Source organism: Symphodus melops, assembly GCF_947650265.1.
Source record: "Symphodus melops genome assembly, chromosome: 19".
Lineage (NCBI taxonomy): Eukaryota > Metazoa > Chordata > Actinopteri > Labriformes > Labridae > Symphodus > Symphodus melops.
Window position 1 is genome coordinate 17,896,485 of NC_136709.1, and position 25,869 is coordinate 17,922,353.

Below are 25,869 nucleotides of genomic sequence, written 5' to 3' on the forward strand. Positions count from 1 at the left end.
AGTGTTTTTGAGTGAAAGATTTCTCTTCTTGCATTCAGATTACTGGAGTTATTAAATCTGTTCCAAACCCGACTACAGCAGATAAAGATCCCAAAAGTGTCATAAAAAAGACGCTGCATTGAAGTCAACCATGAAGCATGAAAGTCGATTTGAGAATCTGTCACCATTACCATTGTTAATTAGAATTGCCTCTTGGACTACTTGACAGAAAACACAAGGCATCCCTGTTCCTTCAGTATCCAGGCTGAGCTGTTTATCACTAAAGAAACTTCTCAGATCAGTCAGAGTAGAAAGAAGCTGCTGGCTGTCGTCCTTAAAGCTTACAAACACCATTTTTCATCTTTTCTCTGTAGCTCAGCCGGCCGCTGACAGACGGCCGACATGCACCTCTAATAAAAGGGCAGCCACAACAGCTCTCTTCCTCAGTGACCTTATAAAACGCCCAACAAGCACCATGGCAGACGTCTTTATTCCGACACTTCGGGATCCATGCAAGCAGGCCGTTTTAAAGCTAACTTGGGACCCAACGAAATATTAATTTCCTGTGATTTAATCCACCAGTGTTCCTTGGTTAATAGATTACAAACGCCAGATCATGATGGGAAAAAAAACTTGACTTAGACCAGCAGTTCAAAACCAGAGTATACTCAATCTATAATGAAACAAGACAACGTACAATAAAGTTTTACATTTGAGGACAGGAAATGAGACATTTGGGGTATTTTTGATTCAGACATGTCTCAAGTAAATTGTAAAACAAAAACAAAAGGAGCCACCAAACAAGAAATCAAACCATTACTTTAGAAGTATCCTGGGCCATTTTATTTTATTTTTTAAATTCAAACAAATGTTCAAAGAATTTTAAACTGCAGGTTTGTTATGTAACTGTAACCTCGTAAATACCATCAACGTGACAGCAAGTGTCAAAGTGTGTCGTCCCCCCGGAGTCCAGACCGCCGAGTGTTGCCCCCCGCTACTTGGCTGAATGGAGGCTTAAACGTGAAGACAAAAAAGCAGCGCCGCCCCTGTCTTGTCCTCATCCTACTATTAAAAAAAAAAAACCTCTCCTCCCTCAAACACAGAGAATCAATACAGCCCTTGTTAAAGTTGACCCTCTTAAATTCACTCCATGGGGGCTAGGACAAGGCTGAGGGTCCCTCCAGGCTTAGCACAAAGAGCAGGAACTTCCCTTCAACTGTTGACTCCGTCTCTGATCTCCACTCTCGTTCCTCTCGGTGCACTTTTCCCTCACTTTCCACCTGGTTTGCTTTTTTTCAAGTTTAAGTCTGCACAACACTTTATATAACCCAGAAGCAAAACCACAAGAGGAAACATAAACTTTATTCAACCTATTGAGAGAACTGATGCAGTCTACAAGTCAACACACCATTTGAGGAAACATTTAAACTATTCTATTGTCTCTAGCTTCAATCATAACGCTTTGCATTCATGCCCTTTGCTAGGGCTGCTTAGAGTAAAAGGGCCTCTGACACTCACCTACTTTCACAGTTTGCAGCACCCTGCAGCATTGGAAAGTATTTTTGGACTAACAAAGCAGTTTGAGGTAAGAGGCGTGTTGCATTGTGGGAGTGGAATTGTACTCCAGGATCAAATGAAGCAGCCTGGAGATAAAGTGACTGGGTCAGGGCCTAAAGTAAGTGTGCAGGCAGGAGGGTGGCCTCCATACACTCCTGGGACAGACTAAACACCCCCGTTAACAGGAAGGTGCCGGCCATGAGCAGACCCCTGCACATACGTGTGTGTGTTCCCATGCGTGTGCCTCCGACTAGTTTAGAGGAAACAGCACCCACAACGAGGACAAAGACTCAGAGCTTGAGTCCATCTATGAGAATAAATGCATAAACACTCAAACAATGAAAGAGGAAGAGCAGAAAATAGACGTTATTCTTTTAGCAGGAAATGCAGGTCAAATTTACCGGGTCAAAACAGAGAGTGAGGAAGGAAGAATGAAACGAGGCTTTGGGGTTAAGAAAGCTGGCAATGGATGCAGACCTGGCATTAAAAAGGGGTCTGTAACAGGGATGTTCCAAGTGACTGAAAAACATTCAGACAAAATACTGCAAGATGATTGGTTAATCACCTGAGAAACTGACTGTGCTGACATTAAAGGGGCCAAAAATAGAAGAAAATGGCCAAACCCATCAGAAACAAACCCATGTGGATCCCTGACCTTAGTATTGATTATATACGAGGGTACCATCGTGCACAGCTAGAATAATCACTGTGGTGCACACAATGAGATCGAGGATTGTTTCTGTGAGTAATACGAAGTAGAGGAAGGGCAGAAGGGCAGTTGACTGATCTCTTTTTAAAGCTCGTGCTTGTGGCGGACGTGGTGGAGTTAAAGCTGAAGCACAACATTTGACTGGCATGGAGGGCCAACCTTAAACTATGTATGATATTTTCTTTAACTGTCAACTTATTCTGGTGCTTAACACGATGTTTAATCCTGGAGTCGGCTGTATCCACACAACCCTAGTCTGTGATAGAAAGTTTTGAAAACGAGCAAAAAAATGTTTTCTTAATGAAGTGATGACAAAAGGAGAGATGATATCGTCTAAAATCCTAATCAAGGCAACTGATTTTGAATAAAAAGATCAGGTGATGATGTTTAGAGTGTAAGTTAAAGCAGCAGCTCTGTGAGGAAAATGAGCTCAGGAAACAAGGAACCAGGGTGGCTCCATGACAAAAAAAAAACATGTTCTGTGTCTGCTTGGAAACACCAAAGAGGCAGCTGTGTTTGTGACAAAATGCTCGACAAGAGCTCGAGTGCTGAAAGAGAAAGAAAGAACGATAACAACAAACTGAGAAAAGTGAAAAAGAAATGGTGTAATGATTCTGTAATGACTTAAGTCTTGTAATCACTGGCTGCAGAAAATGCCAATTGCTGGTCTGGTTTTATGTGGCCTGCTCTACACTAAACCCTGGAGCTGTGTGTGTGTGTGTGTGTGTGTGTGTGTGTGTGTGTGTGTGTGAGATGTCGTCAGGGGCGATGGCAGCAGGCCCGAGGAGCATAATGAAGCACTTGGCCACATTTAAAAACTTCAGCATCTCGTTTCTTTTGCCAGCTGTGACGCAAGAGAGTCATGTTCCCTCCATAACTGTGTTCACTGGGAGGCTGCCTCGGAGCTCAATGCAAAGCAACCGAGAGCGTACAGGAAGAAAGAAAAATGTGAAAAGAAATGCAAAATCTCTCCCAAAACTCTCAACATCCACAAGTGGACAGCTGCTGGAGTTCTAGTCCCACGCTTTCAAAGTGGGTCACACAAACACAACAGCTGGGCCCGGAGCAAAAACTAAACGCCTTTGTTTAGACACAGGGAATAAAATGTCACTGGAGATCCTCATCTGGACTTCCTGCTAGGGCTGGGAGTAAGAGGAAGAAAGGTGAAAATAAAGGTATAAAAGAGAGATAGGATACAGACAGGGAGACGAAGTAAATCACACGCAGCGAAAAGAGACGGAGAGAGGAAGCTGTTTGGCCGGAGTTCAACCACGCTCTCTCGTCTGTCACACTTGGACGGAATTTGTAGGTCAAATTAGCATGGGAGGGCAGAGAGGCTGCAAGAGAGGGAGACAGAGATATGAAGGCCAAACAGACAGGCTGCTCTTCATTACTCAGGCCTCCCTCCCTCCACATGGGAATGAAGCACAGTGGGGAAAGAGAGGAGCAGAGGACAACAGTAAAAAGAAATAAAAAATGAAGATGGGGGCGCCTTGGCGGTACCGTCCATTTTTCAGGACATACAGTATGCTCTTCTAGCAGCTGACCCAGGGGCAAAGGCTTGACGTTTATACAAATACATAAAACCATATCTGAAGAGAGTTTAGGGAGCGAGTGGCCCTCCCCTGATCCTTGTTAAAGAGGCCAAAGCACGACGCTGAGAAACTGAGCTGCAGGTTAAACTTTTTTTTTTTTTACGGCAGGCGACAATGACTCCTCCAGCCTGCAGACAGAGAGGAGCCTTGGGTGGAATCCATCAGGTACAGCGGTAGAGTACAGGTCCTTTAACCCGCTGGAGAATATTTGGGGAAAATATTAAAAGAGAAAGACAAGATGTCATCTAATTAGACAATCTCCGTTTTCCTGCTCGTCCTTCTCTGGTTCAAAGTGAAACGCAGTGACATGGGGCAGACGTGATTTGTGATGACCCGTCTTGTTAATGACCTATGTTTCTGCTCCAATTGTCAATTGGCTTTAAAATGTAGGAAGGGCTTACATCTGCGAAAGTTACAATCTTTTTTTTTTTTTTTTTTTTTTAAATGCACCACATTATTTGACTACAAGTCAAAAGTGCATGCTGCTGTAAGTGGGTCAGCTAATAAAGAATGAATAACATCCTTTAAAATAACAGGGATGTATATTGGACTTGATTGCAGACATGCAGTGAACGCTGATTCTCCAGGCCTTCTTCTCCTTCTTCGTGAAACGTTGCTCTTAAAAAGGCAACAGAAACAGAGGGCTTCACATTCATACAAATATTACTTCAAAAAAGCCACCGCGTTAGCATTGAGTGTTGGTTGAGGTAATGACAGCGTCTGCTTCATGTCTCTCAGTAAGACAGAGATCATGGGAAACACCTGTATCCGATTACATGCTTGATCAGAACACGAGCACACAAACCAGAAAGGTCGCTTCTTCTCATTGATCGCAGAGAAAGCATATACCCCATCTTTAAGAACTTCAACAAGTATGTCATGTTTGTACTACAGTTCTGTTCCTCCATATTTCAACTCCATCACTGCGCTTGTAATAACAAACAATTCAAAACCCTTGCATGGACTCTAGCCATTGAGGAAATAAGAGAAAGGTGTCCGCCAAGGCATCTGGATCCTCATCAATCAGTCAATTAATGAAAGATCAAACTTCGGTAACGCCAGAGTACCGTATGCCAGAGTGCAGCTTGATTGAACTCGTCACCTTTCGTCACGCGCCTCTATTGAAGCGCTTTAAGTTCCTCTTGTTTCTGCTCGTCTTATCGCCTCCTTCACCCACAGACAACAGAGCGTCTGTACATAAATCACAGCTGCTCTTACAGTTTCTGCTGGAGATCTCATATTTCTTTGTTGACAGCATGTGGTGTATTTAGTGTCCTGTTTGGAAGTTAATTCATTCCAGGCTGAACCCAACTCAACTGGGGGGGCGGGGGGGGGGTTTGAAACGGTCACGTGTGTATGTATGTGTGGAGGATTCTTCTCATACAGAGCAGCTATTCTTTCCCGCTGTCTGCAGCACCACTGACACACAGACCTAGAAACAGTGGAATCACAATCTCTATCGGCTCACAGAGTCGAAGAAGAAGAGGAGGAGGAGGAGGACGACGACGACAAGGACAAGCAGGAGGAGGAGGAGGAGGAGGAGGAGAGGGAAAAACCCGAGCAAGTCGACCCCTTTTTGGCAATAAAAACCAGCATTGTGCTCGGAGACGAATGCTCTTCAGTGACGTCTTTGGCCTGAAATTTAACTGCGAAAAATTACTTAGTGAGGCAGCTGTGCGTTTGGCAGGGGCTGCCGAGGCACAGTGGACCCCCCCCCCCCCCCCCCCCCCGCGCCCACTTCCCCTCTTGTCCACCCCTCCTCCTCTTGTTCCCCAGGAATTCACATCCCAGCTCGCTCCACGTCTCTAATCAGGTCTCTTGCCTGTTCTTCTTCTTCACTTTCCCTCCCCATGTTTCTTATCATCAGAAGCAATAAAAGAAAAAAAAGCGAGCGTTCATAAAGAGAGGGAAAAGCTATTCATTTGTTTAATACTGAGGCACAAAACAAAGGCAGCATTTAGACAAATGGTCCCTTGGCGGCCTGCGTTAACTCAACAGCTGGATCTCATTATTATGGAATATGTTTCAAGCCCTCTTCTTCCCACCTGATGGAGTCATTCTGCCGCCTCTCTGCTCAACCTCATTTCATAAACAAACCCTGAAAAAGCGAGGCCAGCATCCAGTAAAATAAACTGGGGAATCCTAACGTACAGATTAGGGTTCCACGTGTTGGTACGCTCTCTCCTTAAAGAGTGCAAGGGCTGAAACCCCCCCCCCCACATGAATCTGGAGTAAACCAGGAGAGAAGCCTGATTATGAACGGTGCGGTGCTGAAGTGGGGAGGATGGAGGCACAGGGGCTGGGAGCACTGGTCTCTGAGGGGCACTGGGTGTGGTGTGGTGGGATAGTACTGGACTGGAAAAAAAAGCAGGAGCAGGAGCTGGGAATCCCTTTCCCTTGTTTCCTTCCACTCCAGGCTTTAGACCATCTCATGGGGATATACAGAGCAAGACTAATTTAAACCCCTCCCCTCCTGCAACTGGAAAAAAAAAAGCTGATCAAATACATTTTTCAAACCATGAGAAAATCCAGCTCTGGCATCAACTCATTAACATGTTAATTTGTATTTTATTTAATAGAATTTATGAATCCCTGAGGGAGAGATTGTGGTTTACACTCTGTTTTAAAGACATGCTTCTCACACATGGGGGACCCGGGGACATTAATGGAGAGATGTCAGAGTGCGGCGGCTGCCCACACTGGAAGCGCCCACCCCCTGAGCTGGTGGGGGTTTTGTGCCTTGCTCAAGGGAACCTCGGCAGCGATCCGGCACCTCTCCAGCTTACCAGACCAACTTCCACATTTTTTTTCCCGATCCTCATCAGGACTTGAACCGGCGCGAATCCCTACGGGCTGAGCGACTGCTGCGCAAACCAATATGTAGCTGGACACAATGGAGTTTAGTGAAATGAGGCAGCACAACAATGAGGTCTGAAAAAGGATATTTGCTTGAGTTTAACAAATCTACTCAACCGACTACTTAGTCAGCCTCTTCATCGTCCTAAAAAGCTACTTGTCTGGTAAAATACTTTAGAACGGCTCTTGAATTTTTGGAGTCCACCTGCCATCTATCTGCATAGCTAACCAACAAAACAAACAATGTGTTTCTCAGATCAGGAACTGAGGTTTTTCTCAAACTGGAAAAAAAAATGCCTTTTTCAAACATTTTAAACTGTGATGTGATCAGTAGGCAGCTGACGTGGTCATCTCCAAGCGTCTTTGTTTCAGACACAATTCTTTGGATTCTGGGGCAGGAAAAGAGGTCACATTTAAATCCAGAGGCTCTGCCCTTCGCTGGTGTCCTTTCGCCCACCACAGAGGAATGTCTTGCAGCACCAAGGCCACTGTGACTGGGCACAATTCTGCTGAGGAAAGTGTCAGAGCCCAAGAGAAAAGAGAAGAAAAGAAAAAAAAAAAGAAAGGAAGAAGTGTGGTGTTGTCTGTCGCTCTGCTCAGCGCGTAGGCCGTCGTTACAGCCGCGTCTTTCTCAAACACGTACAAAGGCCGCTCTGACAAGAGGAGAAACAGTGAGGGAGTGTACAACGGAGTAAAAAGTTACTGGAAAAACTAACGTTGCATTTATAGTTAAGAAAATAAATCCGAACAATTCGGATTTGGAGCGACTTCCTGCAACACAATTATGCATCACTTCCTCTTGATCTGAAATCGGTTTCAGGTTCCAGCAACACCCTAAAAAAAAAAAATCAAAGCGACACAACAGCATCTAATCGCCCAATCAAAGCAGGGCCATGAAAAGCGAGCCGACTTTAGCCATGCCATGTTTGAGGTAACGAGACTTCTGGGTAACAGATGGAGCTGATACCATATCCCTCGAGTGGCCATCTGTGTAGAAACACACAGCACAACACACACGCCCCTCTTGTTGTGGTTTTCTTCTACAAGGACACGCCGTTTCCTCTGGGCTCGGTGCAGTATTTGTGTTTCCCCTTGGTGTCGACTTGTGACACAAGCAGAATATCTGTGAAATGGACCGCCATTTTTTTTTTTTTCTCTTCAGTATGAACTTTGTGAACTGTATCAGAGGAGCCGTCTTTGTTTGTTTTGTTCTGTCGTACTGTGTGGAAGTGTGTGTCACTGGATGTGTGTTGGGAAGAGGAGCCAATGCGTACATGCTGGTGCTGATTGGGATCCTAATTAAAGAAAAAGTAAAGGTCGTTACCTCCTCCTGCGAGGCGTAGTGAGGGTCTTCAGGGTCCACAGACCAGTAGCAGTAGTCGAAACAGAACTCCAGAAGCTTCTCCCTCGAGTCTACAGCACCGTCTGTACGTCCGTCCAACTTTTCAGCGAGGAGAAAAAAAAAAAAAAAAAAAAGAGCAGTGATTTGTTATCATCCCCTTTTTTTTATTCGATAAATAAACAAGAGTTAAGGTGAAAAAACAGAACATTTCTTCTGACAAGTACCATACAAATATGCCAAACAACGTATAATGAAAAGCAGCTGTCAACAAAAAAGGAGGAGATATAATAAAGCCAGGTACTGTAGCTTTTGTTTATGGGACTGCTGTGGTGTGAAATTGCAAGCAAGCTGTTTCCATTCATTAGCGATGCATTCACTGCTCCTCCAATCCTTCGGCCGCCTCACTGCATCAACACCCAACAGCTTTCTGCTTACAGAGAGAGAGTGAATCCTGAACGCCAGCACTGGAACTTGTCCGGGCACAACGATTGTAACTGGTAAACAGTAAATAAGTGAGTCATCTTTCAGATCACTGCGTTCAACCTCCACAGCCACGACAAGTGACCCACACTTCAGTGAGTCCTGATACTTCAGTGAACACATCAACGTGTCACATGAAATTTTTTCAGAGTTGTCAAACTTTACCTTAAACCCTTTAGACCCAAAAAACAAACAAAAAAACTTCTAAACCTTAATTAACAGAACCTGAGGGCTTTCAGAACAACAGCACAGAGTTCAATGTTTCCTAAAACCTTTGTCTCTGTATCAGATCGAGACCTTAACTTGGCTTGACTTCCATGTAGATAGACTTTTTTTTTTTTTTGGGGGGGGGGGGTTAGTTTGAACATATAGGGCACTAAAAACCTTACTGGGATTAGTTACCTGTATGTTTGTGATTTTTTTTGGGATAGTCTTGATATCCAAGCTTTCAATGTGCAGCTTTTGTTTAGTCGGGAATTTCGTTGTAATCACTTGAAAAAACAAACACAATCAGGTCTGCGGGTTTGTGTGGGATTGTGTGTGGGCATCCTCATCCTTCAGCTATTGTACATTTTAAAGACATTTGTTACCACAGCTGTGTGATTTGTGACTGTAAGTAAACATTTATATTCCTATAACCCTTTTATCTTGAGCCTTTTTATTAAACCTTAGCTGTAAATTAAAATGTCCTTTGAACTCATGTTCATTGCCTTAAGTGACATCAGCTCGACATGGGTCAAAACACCAAACTCAAAAATCATGTACTTTCACTACAATAAATCTTGGCTATATTGAGGTCATTGAGGTTGTTTTCTTCTTATAGGCCACTGAGACCTCCAAGTATCAGGTTTACATTGAAGAATGATAGTCCAGTTGCTTTAACAGTGTCACGAGAGCTGGGAAGGGTTACATGCCTTGCTCAGGGACTTTTCAGCGATTGAAGAGAGAGCTTTGAGAAGGGTCCATCCTTAAGTCATGAGATGTTAAGGATGCCAATTCAAAGCTCGGGGTATCAGTTTTTTTCACAGCAGTTGGTTGGCCTGAAAGCATGACTGTTTAACCCTTCAGCCCTGTTTGGACGTCCAACAATGGGCCTTAGAGTGGAAAGGATTAGCCAAAACTAACAGCAGCCAGCAGAGCTCCAATCGCTGATAAACGTTTGGAAAGACTGACTGGTTGCAAAAATTCAGACTTTTTCTTTTTTTCAAACTTTTTTTTTTTTTTTACTTCCTGCTGCTGGTTAGTTCGCCTCGCGTTTATTGTCCACCCACATTTCTTTCTGTCTTAGATCCTCCAAAAACTGTCCCACTTTCCATAAATAATCAGTCCCCGGAGACCGACTGCAGCTCGGAGTCTTGATCCTTTTCCGTGCAGAGGGAGGCCATATGTGGTTTGTTTTCTGTCACATTATTTGTAACAGATTCTCTCCTCCCCCAGCACACTTTGTTCTGATACGTCAGCATCAAACAAATCTAACAGTAAACAGGGTAGGGCGATTCTTTATCTGCCAATTTTATCAAAATCTACCAGATCCAGATTTACCTGTGCTTGGGAGCGTTTTTTACAAAATGGGAAGTTTGATCAATTCATCCAAAACTATGTTCCTTCAGATTTTGGAATGTTTGGATAAGTTCTAAACATCTGAGATCAACTTTTTTTGATAAATCAATTCCAAAGTATTTGTGATCTCCAAGCTCCACCTAACAACACACACAAGGTTTCATCACATCAGTATGAGCTGTTGCAAACATTCACAAGGTGAAACAACACGCTCCACACTGAAACAGAAGGAACAGCACCAGGCTGTCTGGAAGGCGACGGAGCTCAACCAATCACACGAGTCTTCTACGCCATCTGACACAGCAGTTTAGTGAAAGTGTCGGCTTACGCGGTTATTATTCCCAAATGTGCAAACGCTTATGGAAACCTAATGAGTCTTCTTCTCGGATAACATTTGAAAAGTTGAAATCAGGCCTGAAATCCAAACAGCCGAGTACCAGACTCCCTGTTAAAAACACCTCGTTTAACACTCGCTTGTGTTTGCTTTAGTTTTTATTTGGGAGGCTTCTCCTTCTAAGAAGTTCCTCCAGAAACTCATTCTGTTTTATTGGCTGACACGAACTGTAGCTGTGTTACAGTTTGTTAGCGTGACGTGTATCAGAGCGCACATGTTTGACAGGAAGGGTCTGTGTGTGTGTGTGTGTGTGTGTGTGAGATCAACACACACACACACACACTCTCAAACACATAAAATAAACAACAGTGACATCACAAAGTCAAAGGCTGCAACAGAGCTGTAAACATCCTGTTGCTGTGATAAATAGCCTCTACTTCCAATTCCCCCAGTCCTATCAGCAACAATCACACACACACACACACACACAAAAATAGATGACATTCTGGATTTATGATGTTGTTGTTTGTTTCACTCACACTCACCTTTACATTTCGAATCTTCACAAACTTGTCCTCCACCTGCACTGCCAGCCGTCCTCCGTCCGCACTCTCCCTGTGAGCAGAAAGAGAGCGATTCTTTCAATTCAGGTTCTCTTCATTTGCCAACAAGGGGACGTTTGTGTGTTTGTTTGTTTTGCAGCAGGAGCACACAGAAGACAACGAGGACAACAACATCATATTGACATTATAACGTGCCAAATGATGAACAGATGTGAGGAACTCCGACAGACTTGATCGCTCCAGATGCGAAGCAGACAGAGATTTAACAAACGGGTTTAATGGGTTTAAAGTTCTCTCTCTGGCTGAAGCCGATCTAATTGAAAGGGTGTCCAGATACATTTGAACCAGTTCCACTTGACTTGAGGCCATCACATGACAGCGAACACAATGAATCCGATTGTGAGTGTGTGGCTGAAAGAGAGCCATGAAATTGCCACTAGTTTCAGATTCAAATGAAAACAGACCCCCAGAAACCCCAGAGGCGTCCTCGGATGAGGCAGTCTGGGTTGTCTCCACACGGGCCCGCTCAAGTCCAGTGGGTTAGTAGGAACCAGTGTGTGTCCTTGCATGTGTGTGTCTGTGTGTGCGTGTAAAACAAGGTCAACGCAGCTATTCCAGCTCCAGCAGCTGGACCAAGCACATCTGATGCAACACATGCGAAACTGGAGGCAATCACAACACAGAGTTGAGAGGGTTTTTTTTCGATCTCCAGGAGCGATAATGACGGTGAACGCTGCTGCAGCCAGCTTCTCGCTGTGCCTCCGAGGTGGGCTGGTAGAGGGGGATGGGGGGGGGGCAGGCAGGCAGACCAGGAGGCTGTTGTAATCGTCAGCTCTCTCTGTGCTTCACCAGGCGGGACTCATTTCGTCGACCCCAGCAGCGGCCCAACCCAAAACCACCAACCTTCAATCTCAGGCTCAAACTAGCATGAAGGAGAGAGGAGGTCTGAGGTCGGAAAATAGCACGGCTCGTAAAAAAAACAACAGTGTTTTGATACGAGCCCTAAGACGAGCAATTACGCTATTGGGTTGGCACATTTGCTGCACATGAAGGAGGCTAGGAGGAGAATGAAGCCTATTGGTCGGCGGCACACTCAGATGTCCAACCTAATGAGGAAGGCTGCTAACTAATCTGGTGTTCATGTTATCTCTGTCCCATAGCACGCTGTTATTCAAATATATAAGTAAGGGCACACAGAGAAGAGCAGAGGACAGTCAGAGTGTCAGAGCCTGAAATCAGGAAGCACAGATTTGCATTACAGTGAACATTATGGATAAGAAATTCTTTTGTCATGCAAAATACCAGGAAGGAGCGGCTAAAAGAATCATTGTTCAGCCCTGCATAGCCTGAATAATGCTTTGTTATGGTATTGTAGTATCCTTTAGAATAACTTCCCCCACAAAACCTCCTGCAGGAGTTGACAATAATGCAATGTATACCACCACTACAGAACGTGAATGTACTTTAACCTAGGTTAATGTAACTTATGCAACCTGTTAATGAAAAGGGAGAGCAAAGCAAGTTAACATCCTCTTTGTGTCTCAACAATAAAGAGGTGAAAGAAGCTGATGCACAATGAACTGCATATGAGACTGTTTGACAATGTGGAATTTTGATGACTGACATTTAAAGGTTGGAAATATAAGTGTTATTACAATGTGCCTGGATGAAGGATAACTTAGTCTGTTTGTTTGCTTCTCTGAACAGTCAAAGATATTGATTTTTACTTTCACCTTAAAGAAGAAAAGCAGTTATTCATAAATATCAGAGAAGCAGGATATATGACTTGATCAACGATTCAATCAAAGATACATTGAAATATAAATGATCAGATTTCTTTGAGTGAACTTTCCTTTCAACTCAAACTTTCAATAACGTGGTTGAATAAGAGAAAACTTGATGGGTGGACATCGTCAAGCTTCTCAAATTACCTTTACTGATTTATACGGGAGATGAACAGGGACAAAAATGAGAAATAAATACTTTTAGGAGGAAGAGGTTGTTGTTTTTTTAACCCTTTATGCACCTCGAGTCAAAAAGTTGAGTAAAAAGCTGCAATATTGAGAAAAAAAATGTCTATATGTGGGGAATAAAGTTGAAATACAATTACTCAAACGACATCAGGAAAAACAGTTAAAAATCAATCACAAGAATAAAGTGAAGATGTTGAGAATAAAGTTGAGACATGACCTCAAGTATAAAGTTGAAATGTTGAGAATAAAGTTGTAACATCTGCAATGAAGTTGAAAAACAATTGCACGAAATGCTGAGTTTTTATTTTTAATACTTCAATAGTTCCATTTTATTCTTGACATTTCAACTTTTTTTCCCACAAACTGCAAAATATCTCCCTCATCTCATTATTTATTTCTCATGCCTGGCCCTAATCGTCCTCCGTAGTTTCATCCCAGGGCAGTCACACACAAAGTGGTAGAAATTTGTTTTGGAAACATGGCAATTAATTTCTAATTATAATTACACCCAGTCTGACCATGTTGATAGAGTGTGTGGAAAGATAATTAGCTGCACCTTTACCCTAACTCAGCTCCAACTTTTGCACATTACTCAGCACCCCACACCCACACACCCACACACGCGGCGATCAGTCAGACAACGCCACTGACAGCCACAGTTGTCATTATTCCCCATGTGCACACTGAGTTTCTCTGTTTCTCTTAGAAGCCAAACAGCAAGCTTAGCTTAAGGTTCGTGTCTGTTATCACCATGGTTACCATCACCTGTCATAATGCAAAATGACAAACGCGCTAACACCGAAAAGTAAACACATGGAGCTTAATGTAATTTGTAGTAACAAAGAAAAGGCAGAGGACAATGGCTGGCCACAGCTGAGACATAGTTGAATAAAGTAGTTTTAATTTATTAAACAGTTTAATTAGTCTCATGGTAGGTAGCTATATGTTCTTACCTTGCGTTTGGAGGCCGAACACGAACCGCAACTTGAACGTTTGCCATGACGCCTTCACGGTGCACTCATCGCTTTACTAAACTCTGAGCTGCTGTGAAATAACTCAGCGTTGTCCTGCGAATGCATATCGAGTTTTTCTTTAGTTTTATTCCGATATAGCTTTCAGGGCTGAATGAAACGCTTTAGTCGTCCGCTGTCCGAGTCATCTCTGTTGTTGTTGGGTATCGGCCGAGGGTTCCACCAGCCGCGACGCCGACTCTCTCCAAAAAGTCTCAACAGAAGTGAAACTTCCTGTTGGACAGAAAGGGAGGAGGGGGAGGAGAGGGAGGGGGGGAGGGGGGTCATGGATACTCCTCCTACTTTACCATATTTAAATCCTTTTTTTTTTTTTTTTTTTTTGCACGTCTGTTATTATTCAAATCTCCACCGCGGTTCGAAAATGAAAATGATGGATTGTACCACAGACTGTAAAAATGCATTGTACGGGAGCCATTGGATACTCCGAAGAGTAAAACAATTTAAATATGGAGGCAGTTCTTGATAGGAAGCAATTATCAATAAGGAAGCACCCGTTTTCTACAAGTTATAGAATTGTACTGTAACTTATTATAGTAACGTAATTGGTTTAATTTATTATTTTTTAAATTAAAAACACATATAATTATATATGTATTATATATTTATAAATATGCTTAATATTTAAGGGATAGAATTGTACTGTAAGTTACTTTATTAACATCATGGACACACAAACACGTGGACAGTTTAGTTATCTCCATGGCTGTATCAACTGAACTCTTTGCTGAGGCTAATTCATTCAAAATTAACTTTTGTGCACATCATGATATGAATGATCTTGTGCACACTAGTCCTTTTTTACTCTCTTGAACCTAAGGGGCTCCATAGATTTGTGTTTTAATGAAACCGAGATCTCCACGCCAGCAATGACAATATGATTTACAATATTATGAATCTTCCAAATCCTACAGAGGTGATCATAAACCAAGCAGTACAAAGTAAAAAAAAAAAGTTAATCGATAATCGTTGACATCTGTAATAATTATCTCATTAGCGACAAAATCAGAGCTGATTACATCTTTATTGTTCAATTTATTTTACGGCTACATAAAAATATTTCAGTTTTTAAAAGCAGCAGGAAATACAACGGTCGTTCAACATGAACAAAAACAAATCACAAACGCGGTTTGGCATTCATGAAATAAACATGCAGTCACGAGTAGTTACGGTCAAAGGCAATGTGTGAAAGTGCTAGTACTAAAATGAAGATGTTAATTCTCCAGAGTGTCTTTAAAAATCAACATTTTAAGACTCGGTAGATCAAACTATGGCTTGTAAAGAGATACCTTACATGTGAAAATTTAGAAAATAATTGTATGTTGAATTTGCCTAGAGCTAAAATTCTTAAGTGCTTGACAGAAACATACAATTTCATATTCTGATGTTCACTTTTTTGTCTATGCTAACTCCTTGTTAAAGTCTGGACCTTCTGATCTACTAAAACTTCCATCAGACAAAATAATGGAAGAGATTCAGAGTTCAACATGTATAAGGTTTGAGACGTTGTCGTCCCTTGTTCTTTCTAACTGGCAGGCCTTCACTGGTTTTGACTCTGGCACTTCACCAAAGAGGGATTCATAAAAGGCTGCCGTCACTGCACAGGTGAATAACACAAGTCTAAAACCAGCAAGTGTGTGCAGAGGCTGACTGGGGAGCAGCCTTGATGTGCTGTGTAGCAGGAACTCAGAGAATGGTCACCAACAAGAAGTGGTACAAAAACATTCCCTCTTTCTTGAGAGACACTGACAGAAGTGACACAGAACAGGAGAGAAAGCGCTGGGAGAAAAGATGCTGTGAAGTTCCACTGGATGTATTACTGTAGTCATGTAGCGCCCTCTACTGTCTGTGGTGACACCTTCAGCATGTCCAGATGGCTTTGCAACTCAGCCAGAGGCAACTGTGGCTTAATACTCTGTGACTGCAGCTGAAAATTTTCTATTAGCTCCTGAAATGACACGAAAACGAGAGAACAAAGTCAGGAAGAGGCAGATAGAGGAGAAGAGTCAAAAGAGGTCAGATCACTGCTGAAAGAAAAATCACTTCAAAGGGAATATGTGATAACAAGAAGGAAGTGAGAGCTCACCGCGGGCAAGGCCAAGTTTGTTAATTTCTTCCAATGAGATACGACCTCTTCCTGGCTCAGGACTCCTCTTTCAACCAACTTTCTGACCAGGAACAGGTAGTTGTTCCACTACAAGGACAAAGACATAAGTTGCAAACGGTTAAACATGTACGGAGGCTCGAGCTCTCAGGGAAAGAAAAGCTTCAAATGTGCTCACAAATCAATCAATGGATTAGTTTTGTAGAAAAACGCCTCACAGAATTATTTTTACAGCCGAAAATGAAAAAGTGATGTGAAGGACTCGAGCATGCTGGTGGTTGAATGGTGTCCAGATGTCCCACAAGAGTAAAAAAGCCAGAAAGTTCCTCTCACATAGAATCTATAATATCAGCAATACACCAAAAAGATCCTTTTTGGGGAGTGTAAAACAGGTAAATGGACGGATTCAGGAGAAAAACAGAATCAAAGGCAGGCAGATCTTCTAAATCTAAAAAGGATCACGTTTTTAAAAATGCTGAAAGTCTGTGAAATGGCATTGAAGTTGTCATATTTTAAGCTTTGTATTTAAAACAATGATTGATTTCAGTGTTTTGAGCAAACAGTTCTACACCTGTTGCTTTAAATCACTGAGCTACAATCCTTACAAGGATTAAGGGGGCTTAAAGATTAAATTCAGGGTGTATGAGGAGAATATAATGTATGAGCTAAAGCAACGATCGGACGAGTCAAAGTATTATCGAAGCGTTGGTTCAAGTTCCAGAAGGTTTGGGAGACACACCTCGGTGTCGCTGGCCTTCAGCACGGCAGCGACGAGCAGCGGGGTGAAGAGAAGGTGGAGGGGGGCGGAGGAACAGCACTCTGCTTCCCAGAGCTCAGCAAGCTCCTCCAGCAGTGCTCCAACTGGAGGCTCTGACACAGAACCAGGATCCACATCAAGCCTGTCACCTTGGACTGGAAGCTCTGCAGACACTGAGCAAAGACACGCACAACTTCTAGCTCTTACTACACAGACGTGAAGTTGGTGAAGTCATTTACAGTTTACACACTGCATGCAATAAAAGACTTATCCTTTCATCAAGTCTATAATCCATGGCTCGAACTCTCTTACCCAGTTTGCAGGCCAGTAGGACAGTCGAGTTGACCAGCATCTGCTCCGACATGGCAGTTGAAAACTAAGTGAAGAGAAAAGAAGAACTCAGCGTTGAATGAAGAAAAATAAATCAGTAAATCCACCATGATGAAGTGCTGCTCTGCACTTGTGTGTCTCACGTACCTTCTTGCAGGCGAGCGTTTCTCCCACTCTCTGCAGCAGGGATCTGATCTGAGGGCCGGTCGGCAGCTCCTCATCAGTCCTGGGGCCGACTGCAACGCTCAACAACTCCTGCATTGAGTTCAAGCAGACATCACACGTTTAATTCAGTGAGAACTTTGGTTATTCGTTTCTTATTTTTCCTGTGGAACACAATCATTGTTCAGTTCCCCTTGAAGTATTTTACATAATGTCTTCTGGTGCAGACGGACCTTCATCTCGATGAGGACGTCAGAGGGCAGTGAGGCCCGGTGGGTGCAGTCGGGAGGGCAGGATGTTACTCTCTCGCTTCCTCGTTTCCTCTTGGGAGTCGTCGCCTGTTCCTGAGCGACCAGCTCGACCACATCACTCGACTCCGGGGCCGCGGGGCTTCCCATCGCCTTCATCACACGATCGTACCTGCTCTTCCACTCTCGTCTAATCAGGGCTGAAAACAGAGAAAAAGCTTCAATCACAGCACTGCTCTGGTTTTTCTTGGTTTTTTTGTTTTGTTTTTTTAAATCAGTTCAGGTTAACCAACCCAGGAAAATAAAAAAATAAAAAAATAAAAACTAGGCAAAATACAGCACTGCATTCAAAAATGTATTTCACAGAACCAAAGGCATCGTGCATTCATGGCGCTACCTGTGATGTTGGCTGAGAGCCAGCTGCAGGCCTTTTCTGTAGCCAGACGTTTGGTGATGTTTTCAGATGTGGTCAAGACCTGCAGAGAGGGCGAGAGTACAAAACACTGAACTAGCCTCTTTTTCTCCGTCCTGCTTAATAAAACATGGAGAAACTAAGTGTTTATCCTTTTCTTTTCTTTTTTTGGGGCAAACGACATGATTTTTGCAGAACTTACAGCCAGTGAGGTCTCATCGGGGAGCAGAATTCGTATGGCTTCAGGACTTTTCTCATCGCAAAATCTGGAAAGTCGCCAAAAAACAGAGATTAACATAAAGCACAGAGGAGAAAAGATGATGGTATTTGCCCTCGAGGGAAGCTAATTAACATCAAAACAGTCCTCAAATCAATCGAAAAAGAAACTGACTTCACTCTCGCATGCACACACGCTGTTCAACTTAGTTGACGTTTCCTGTTAAATCCACAGACTTGTAAAAGAAGCTGTGGTACCTGGTGGCTTTTGCCAGCACCTCCAACCCAGCCACACACAGTTGAGCACAGATGGAGTCGTTCAGTTTGGAAGGATTTGAGTTTGGTGACTCCAGGCCTCCTTTCAGCATCTTCTCCCCTCGCTCCACCAGCTCACTCACTAACGTCGCCCTGGGGAGAAATCAAACGGAGGTAGAGACACATTAACGGACACACACATGAGCAAACATCTCATGTGCGAATCTGTTTCGATTCTGTTCAAGAACAGGCAAATTCAACTAAAATGTGTTCTGTTCTCTCCGACCTCCCCCTGAGTGCTGATACATTTGGACCGTTTGAACAGTCACTAGCCTTTTAGGAAGGCAACCAACCAAAGTAGCAGGTTTATTGCCTCCCATTCTGAAAGTCTTTTTCAATTCTGAAAACCTAATTCAGTGGCTGCTGAAGGTTCAACAAAGGAATGTGACAGACACGGTGGATTGGAGAGATTTGAAGGGCTTATGTGCACTTCTCAGGCTCGACTTGTGAGATACTCACTTCATATGCTTGACGGCGTTGGATCCAACCCTCTCTGCCACAAACTCCACGGTGCGCCGCAGCGACGGGGGCTGGTTGTGGAAGAAGGCTTGTTCCAGGTCCACCTGTCACATTCGAGAAATCGGTTGAAACGTTTAGACACAGATAATTGAGGTGAAGTCGCACTAAGTTAGTGCCTTATATTTTTTTACTTGCAGTTAATACAAGGCCATGCACATGCTGCTGTTGTTTGTTCAAAATGCACGTCTTTGCACAGTATATTGAATTTTTTTTATAAATCTGTATTTGTATTTTTATCCTTTATATTTTGGATATATTTTTAACATCTTTCTACTCTTAGTTTTCACCGTGGCTCAGAGAGAAAAGCTTATTTTTCTATTTGTCCAGCACATGTTGAAAATTTGACAATAAAGATGACTTTGATATTCCCACTTGATCCTCCGTTGACTTGCCTGTAGTTTCTGCTGCGACCTGTTGGCGGCGGGCGCATCCTTGAGCTCAGCAGACGTGGGTGTGATCTTGCGAATGATGCCTCCGCTCTTGGCCGTGCTCCCAGACACAAAGGCAGCGAGAAGCTTACGGAACTCACCTGGACGGGTCAAAAAAAAAAACGAGGCAGAACGTCAACTCTCAGCCTCAATAGGTAAATTTGTACTTAGAGACACATTTAGGGAAAATATATACCGTACAAACAAACATTTTAACTTTTCAACAGAGAACAATGCGACTACAACATTACAAAAATGTTCAAAATGAAGAAAGTGCCAATATTCCAAGAGAGAAATAAAAATATTTTTTTCCCCTCACCAAGAAATGGACAGCATGTATAGAGAAGCTGCTGATCCACCAGAGAAATGCAGTCCTGCAACCAACCAAGAGGCAGCTCAGTATAAAACACAAGCACTGGTGGACATACAGATACCTGAATGAGTATCTCACTTACGAGCCCTGTAGCACCCGTGATGCTCTCCTCCTCCAGCTTTGCCATCTTAGTGAAATCGTTGGTGTAGAAAATGTCCTCGGGAATCACTGGGATCTGTACAAGGTCAATGAAAAAAAAAACACTTTTAGCCAAAAGTGAAGTGAGCTCTGTGTGTTTTTTTTTCTTTCCACTTTATAAAAAAAAACAACTTTGGCATTGTTGCGTCTCACCTGGAAAAGCCATCCCAACACAGACACCATAAGCAGCTTGTTCAGGTAGCACACTTCTCCACATCTGTCCAGCAGCATTCTCCTGCAAGAGCACAGAAGAGACATTTCATTAGTGATAAGAAGAAGCTTTTTCTTTTTCGACAAGGGAGCATGAAATTAACTAAAATTAAATCTTTGTGTAAAAGGCTTTTTGAATACATTATGTGTGCTTTCTTTGTTCCATTATGTTGTTGCTTTCCTTCTTTTGTACTCTCGGTGTTGGGAATGAGCACGCGTCATCAGTTCTTCTGCTGCCTTTTGAATTCTGTTTCGATTTCCTGTTTCCCCGAGTCCAATTCATTACATGTGCAAACCTAAAGCTGATTCTGATATTTGCTTGTTGTACTATTATTATCATTGGTTGTGTGATTTGTCTCACTTTGTGAACTTTTGTTTTTAAAGACATTCAGCAAGAAGTAATTCATTATATTTAGATTAATTATATTTGCCATTTGATTTAAATGATCAGTTTATCAGTAAGTCTGCAGAAATGGAAACACACCTGTACAGCAGAAGCAGCGTGCCCAATACGGTTCTATAGCAGAGCAGCAGAGGACCAATGAAGTCCAGCATGGAGAGGAACTCCACCAGCCAGGGCACGGTCAGGACGGTGCGCCTCCTTTTCACACTGTTGCTCAGCACGGCACACACATCCAGCACGGGAACACTCTGAGGGCGTGAAGAGAGAAATGTCTCCTGAGTAAAAGGAAGCGTGAGCCTGTTTCCTTCATTAGACATGAACTGTGTGGAGGAAAGATGTGTGATCTTCTAAGTTGAGCTTTTCTTTTCCTTCTTTCCATTAAACAGGCCAGATAGACTCATTTAATCATTGATGCACATTCTCCTTCCGTTGCTCTCACCTTGCTGCGCAGCTCTACAGCGGTCTTCTGTATCTCCCTGGACGGTCGCTCAGCTGTTTGGTAAGGCAGAAAAGTTATAAATCCAAGAAACTTGGCCAGAAGACGAGCGTGGAGCAGCACTGAGGAGAACCGCTGCTTCTCATCCTGTCGAGGAGAAAAGGAGGGAGAGACCAAGGTTTGAAACAATCCTTCTATTACATATATATTACATCTTTTCTCAATCTGGCACGTTTGTCATTTCATTTCATCAGGGTTGTAATTCTCCTGAGGATAAGAATGCTTTACACAACTAACTTGATTCAAACATTTGAAATAAGATCTCCGTGTTTGACTCTGGTCACATACCTGCTGCTCCATGTCTCCCTCGGCCTCCTCCTCGCCCTCCCCGATGGAAGCTTTCGGGCTCAGGATGGACACCTCATCCAGCTGGAGGAGCTGCTGACACAGACTGTCCTGCAAGTGCTGGTTCAGCTGACAGCTGGTGTGCAAGATATTCACCGTGTGAGATCACAGAAAGACCACAGACACTGCAGCTTTTAGCTTTCATCATTAAGTTAAGAAAGTCTACGAGATGAAATCACTGCTCTAACTGGCCCGTCAGGTCAGTCATCACTTAAACTACTCTCCTTCTCAATTCGAATTGTTAATGTTTTGTAGGTTTCTACAGGATAAACAAAAGGTGTTATGTCTCACCAGCTGGCCGTCTGCAGGAAATCTCTGAAGAACTCCTGGTGACCAGGAAAGGAGGGAGGAGGGCAGGGACCCACGACTCCGTGAGGCTGAATGAGACGCTCTTCAAGACGCTTGAGACGCCCCAGGCTGTCAGCTCCCAGCATGCCAAGCAGGTCAGCATCGGGGGTATCTGCAGGAGAGCTGTTCACCCGAGGGCCTTTACACATCTAGAAAAAGAAACGGGCAGTTTTATCGTACCGAAATGTGAGTCGCATGTGGAACAATGTGTGTTGAGGAAGAGAGTTGTGGAGGCGAAAACAAAGTCAGGAAGCATCAAAACAAAAGGAAGGGATTTCATGTGACACAAAATACTGCAGGGTACCTGAACAAGCTGCTTAAGGAAGAGACGGGAAAAGTGGGAATGGTTTCCCGCAGAGGTCAGTTGACTCATCATTCCTCTAAAAAACAAAGAGGAAGAAAAAATAAATGAATAAATGGCACAGAGACATTCTACACCTGGTGCATACGTTCTAAATATTTAATTAATAAGCGCACCGACCTTATCCGACTCCCGAGAGCAGAGTCAAAGATCCACCCCGGCTCCTTGTGAAAGTCCTCCCATTCTCGTAACACCTCGTAAAAAACATCTCTGACAAGATGAGGAAAAAAAAGCACAAGACGCCAAGGTGTTAACTGATAACTGCCTGAAAATTCACACATTCTGTCAACATTCAGCAACGTCCCCGAAGCACGTACCTCTGTTTCTTAAAGGTGTGGAAGGCCTTGTCACTACCGAAGTTGGAGCGGTTGTCAGTGGCGGGTTGGAAAGAGACCGAGTGAATGAAAGTGGAAACTGAAGGAGAGAGCTGAAATACACGAGGAGAAACGGCTTTAATTAGAAAAAGAAGTGTACTGTGAAGAATGTTTCACAGTGAACTAAAGAAGTGACCTCTTTAATGAATGAAGCTGCGATACACACCGTTCGATTATTTTACCAACAAATCCACATTTATTTTGGTCTAAAAAAGCAACAAAAAAATTGCTTGTAAAGCTCAGTGAAACATTCAGTAGAGCTTAATTTAACATCAGAGAATATAGCCCAAACAGATTGAAATGTTTGCACAGTATCCTGCTTTGAAAACAAGAAAACTTGATGTTTGGTATTTTTAACTTGTTAAAAAGGCAGCTGTAGTTGATCTTCCATTATTTAAAAAACTGGAACTAAAAGTGTCATACTCTGAACATTCATTTCCACACTGGAATACAAGTGCATGTAATTCGAAGCAGGTGCTTCCTTGAAACAGAAGATTATTCTGGGATCAATCTCTACGTGTATTTCATAAGACTTGGGACTTGCTTTGGCTGTGCTTCCGTCCTGGGCCTGAGTCAGACGGTCCCTGAGATCCGGAGAAAAAGCTGCCACACGTTCGTTCTCTGCCAGCAGACGCAGGGTACACTTGTCCAAGTGAGCGACCAACCTGGCAGGAATAAGAGGGTCAGACTCAGGGACATGGAATCACTTCAGAGAGACCAGAGGACCTGCGACTTGAGCTAAAAAAAAGAAAAACACTCACTGGAACTGATTCTCCAAGACCTTCACCGCAAAATACACACAGTTGTGTACCTGTCTGAGGTAACATCTCTCCAGAGCATCTAAGAGTGTGAAAAAAGATAATACAAAGTTACAAAAATAGACATTAAATGTGACAGGATTTAAAGATAATTTAGTCAATACCTGAATTCCCTACACACAAACTTCCCTCTTCTTCTTCTTCATCATGATTGTGAGGAGATTGAGACGTGAGCAACTGCACCACAAAGAAAAGCTCCAGGAAAATGTTTGGCACTAAGTTTTCTGAAAGACATGAAAACACAAACTTCCTCTGAAAAAAAGTCTCTTTAATCATCTTAATTCGTGACACTTCAAAAATCTGTGTATTTTCCACCAGTGTCCTTGCGATGGCACGTCATCTCCACCTAGTGGTTACTCACCAGAGATGCAGGTACAATACAGCTCTGCCAGGAGCTCCAGTTCCATCGAGAAGGTGACTTTTGAAGGTTCCGGACACGCTGTCTGCAGATCTGGTGTAACTTTAGATCCTGTCCTGAGCCCTGACTTGGTCGGCGTGCACGGGTCCAGAGAGGTCGTCAGTGGAGAGCCGACCTGCTGGGCACGCTTTGTCCTGAAAGAAAGATTTATGGACGTGAAACAGTGTCGGTAAACTAAGAGGAAGAGCAATTCTTGCAATGGAGACAAACACAACAGAAGCTAATATTAACACCAATAATGATAAAGTTAAAATACCAGATCAGTATGTGTAGAAATCTGTGACTTTTTTAATATGCTGATATTATTAATGTAGGAATAACACCCACCTCTAAAATGGAATGGCAAACAGGGATACTCAAATGCATTTGTCAGATTTTCAGTGAACCATCATCAGTGAAGCAGAATCATTCACGTACTTTTCCCTCTTCAGAAGCTCCCTTTCTTCATGCAGGCTCAGAGGACTGCCCACTGCCATGGACCCCTCGAGCGCCTCCACAACTAACGGCGGAGTAGAAGGTTTACTGAATGGCGTGGAGGTGAAGCAGGTTTTTGGTTTCGAGTGTGGACGCTCAGCACTGACTGGTGTTGGGTTTATTCTTCTGGATGGTTTCGATGCCCTGAAAGAGACACAAAAGGGAAAAGTGTTATAAAAAAAAAAAAAGGTGGAAGGATTGTTTACGATTGTTCAGCTTCACTCACGTAGATGAAATGGGTGATGCCCCGACAGGAGGGAAGTCCTCCAAGTTGCTGAAGTTGAGCTGCCCCGCAGGTGGAGGGGACACCTCCTCGCTTATCCTGCTGTGCCCTCCTCCTACGCTTCCACCTCTACCTGACCTCCTCACCCCACTCTCCCAGCGCCCAGTGTCATCACTGTGATGTCCCCCCCGCCCTGCTCCATGTTTCCCCTGTCCCGCTACTGCCATGCTACCACCACTTCTCCTGCGGCCCTTTTGAGACTGGAAGTTGGGGCTGGCCTGGTGCTCAGGAGGAGACACCATGTAGTCCCCGAGGCTGATTCTGTTGCCGTGACGGCGCTCATTGCCCGAAGGCCTGGAGGCAGGACTCCAAGCTGTAGTAAATGACGGGCTGCTGAAAGCGCTAACCCCACTCAGACAGTGTGATCCAGACTGTCCAGCATCCAGCTCGTTTCCAGGTGACACCGAGGAGGCGGGAGAAAACAGCTGGACCCGGCTGGCACTGCGAGAACCGGCTCCAGTGCTGGCAGATCTGTTCCCCCTTCGGTCGGTGAAGCCATGGGTCTGCACAGCAGGTCTGGGGCGGCTGGGGGTCTTGGCGGGCGTGGCAGGTCCATGAGTGAGCGCCTGGCTGCTCTGCTCTCTCAGGAAGTTTAACAGAAAGGGGACAAATTCTTGTTTGTGTACAGTGAGGACAGGTTCACTGAATGCCAGGCTGTCATCTTCCTGTTAAAAGACAGATATTTGTGTTGGTAAATTAAAACGGGGCGTATACATTTATGAGGCTGACTGGCAACAATTATCAACACTTTAATCCATTAAAGACCCAAGGTAGAAATTTACAAGGGCAGTATTTATTTTTCTGACAGCTTCAATACATCTGAAAAAGCAGCCACATGTACAAACGTTAGCTGTTTATGCGCTGATTTGCATCTGTTGAACTAACCCAGTCCTGTACATTTATCATTATAATGATATTTTCAAGCCGATGTGCTACGTTATAAATTGCTTTAATGATCCATGTCATCCTGACAGCATGGAAGTTGACAACACTGTGTCTAGCATCAAACGGGCTAAAGCTAGCCTAGCTCACTTAGCCCTCCAGCTAAAAGTTTGTTTACAAACAGTTAACAGCTTTATCATCTAAAGAAAAAAAACAAATCATACGAGCACGGGCTTTTTTCCCCAATATGCTTCAATTCTTATCTAGTTCTTCATCATTCCGGACCAACCTTCTGATTTATTAGCCAGTCCAAGACGGTTTTAATGTCCGCTTTCTTCGACAGTATGGATTCCAAAAGAGCCGCCATTCTGTTCAGGCGCCGCGCGGATAGAGGACGGAGAGGAAAGGGGGCGGGGCCAGCGGGTACGCAGCCACGTATGCGTAATGCGTATGACGTGCTCAACTCTGCGCCCAGCTGG

The 25,869-nt window shown here is 43.6% G+C and overlaps 2 protein-coding genes across 3 annotated transcripts in view; both read right to left on the reverse strand.

Annotated features, from left to right (window-relative positions):
* LOC306840840 (stAR-related lipid transfer protein 9-like) overlaps positions 1 to 14,300 on the reverse strand; it is a 22,973-nt gene extending 8,673 nt beyond the window's left edge. Inside the window, exons 1-3 of one of the 2 annotated variants that reach the window (XM_079370413.1) lie at positions 13,902 to 14,300; positions 10,958 to 11,027; positions 8,021 to 8,137 (exon numbers count right to left, since the gene is read on the reverse strand). In XM_079370413.1, the coding sequence (XP_079226539.1) occupies positions 8,021 to 8,137; positions 10,958 to 11,027; positions 13,902 to 13,948 (234 nt within the window). In that variant the 5' untranslated portion in view covers positions 13,949 to 14,300. The remainder of the gene's footprint in view (positions 1 to 8,020; positions 8,138 to 10,957; positions 11,028 to 13,901) is intronic. The other variant, XM_079370412.1, reaches the window with a different exon arrangement.
* Positions 14,301 to 14,981: 681 nt separating this feature from the next.
* On the reverse strand, positions 14,982 to 25,869 carry cdan1 (codanin 1). The gene is made up of 28 exons (XM_079370167.1): positions 25,680 to 25,869; positions 24,452 to 25,173; positions 24,169 to 24,369; positions 23,695 to 23,885; positions 23,438 to 23,557; positions 23,277 to 23,355; positions 23,060 to 23,180; positions 22,459 to 22,568; positions 22,262 to 22,351; positions 22,085 to 22,160; positions 21,724 to 21,929; positions 21,376 to 21,508; positions 21,031 to 21,174; positions 20,673 to 20,839; positions 20,132 to 20,213; positions 19,923 to 20,015; positions 19,787 to 19,841; positions 19,432 to 19,568; positions 18,980 to 19,083; positions 18,464 to 18,613; positions 18,192 to 18,255; positions 17,975 to 18,053; positions 17,563 to 17,777; positions 17,315 to 17,422; positions 17,150 to 17,213; positions 16,820 to 17,010; positions 16,063 to 16,170; positions 14,982 to 15,924 (listed from the first exon to the last, which is right to left on the reverse strand). The coding sequence occupies exons 1-28, from the start codon at positions 25,755 to 25,757 to the stop codon at positions 15,802 to 15,804; spliced, it is 4,011 nt and encodes a 1,336-aa protein (XP_079226293.1). The 5' UTR covers positions 25,758 to 25,869; the 3' UTR covers positions 14,982 to 15,801.

What these genes read in the sequence shown, in the direction of transcription:
- cdan1 (XM_079370167.1), bottom strand. Translation starts at nt 25,757, where the DNA reads ATGGCGGCTCTTTTGGAATCCATACTGTCGAAGAAAGCGGACATTAAA. An exon ending in AGGACGGAAGCACAGCCAAA is followed by an intron (nt 22,569 to 23,059) that starts GCAAGTCCCAAG and finishes CGTGTATTTCAG; the next exon opens with CTCTCTCCTTCAGTTTCCAC. An exon ending in CCGATGAGACCTCACTGGCT is followed by an intron (nt 18,054 to 18,191) that starts GTAAGTTCTGCA and finishes CCCTCTCTGCAG; the next exon opens with GTCTTGACCACATCTGAAAA.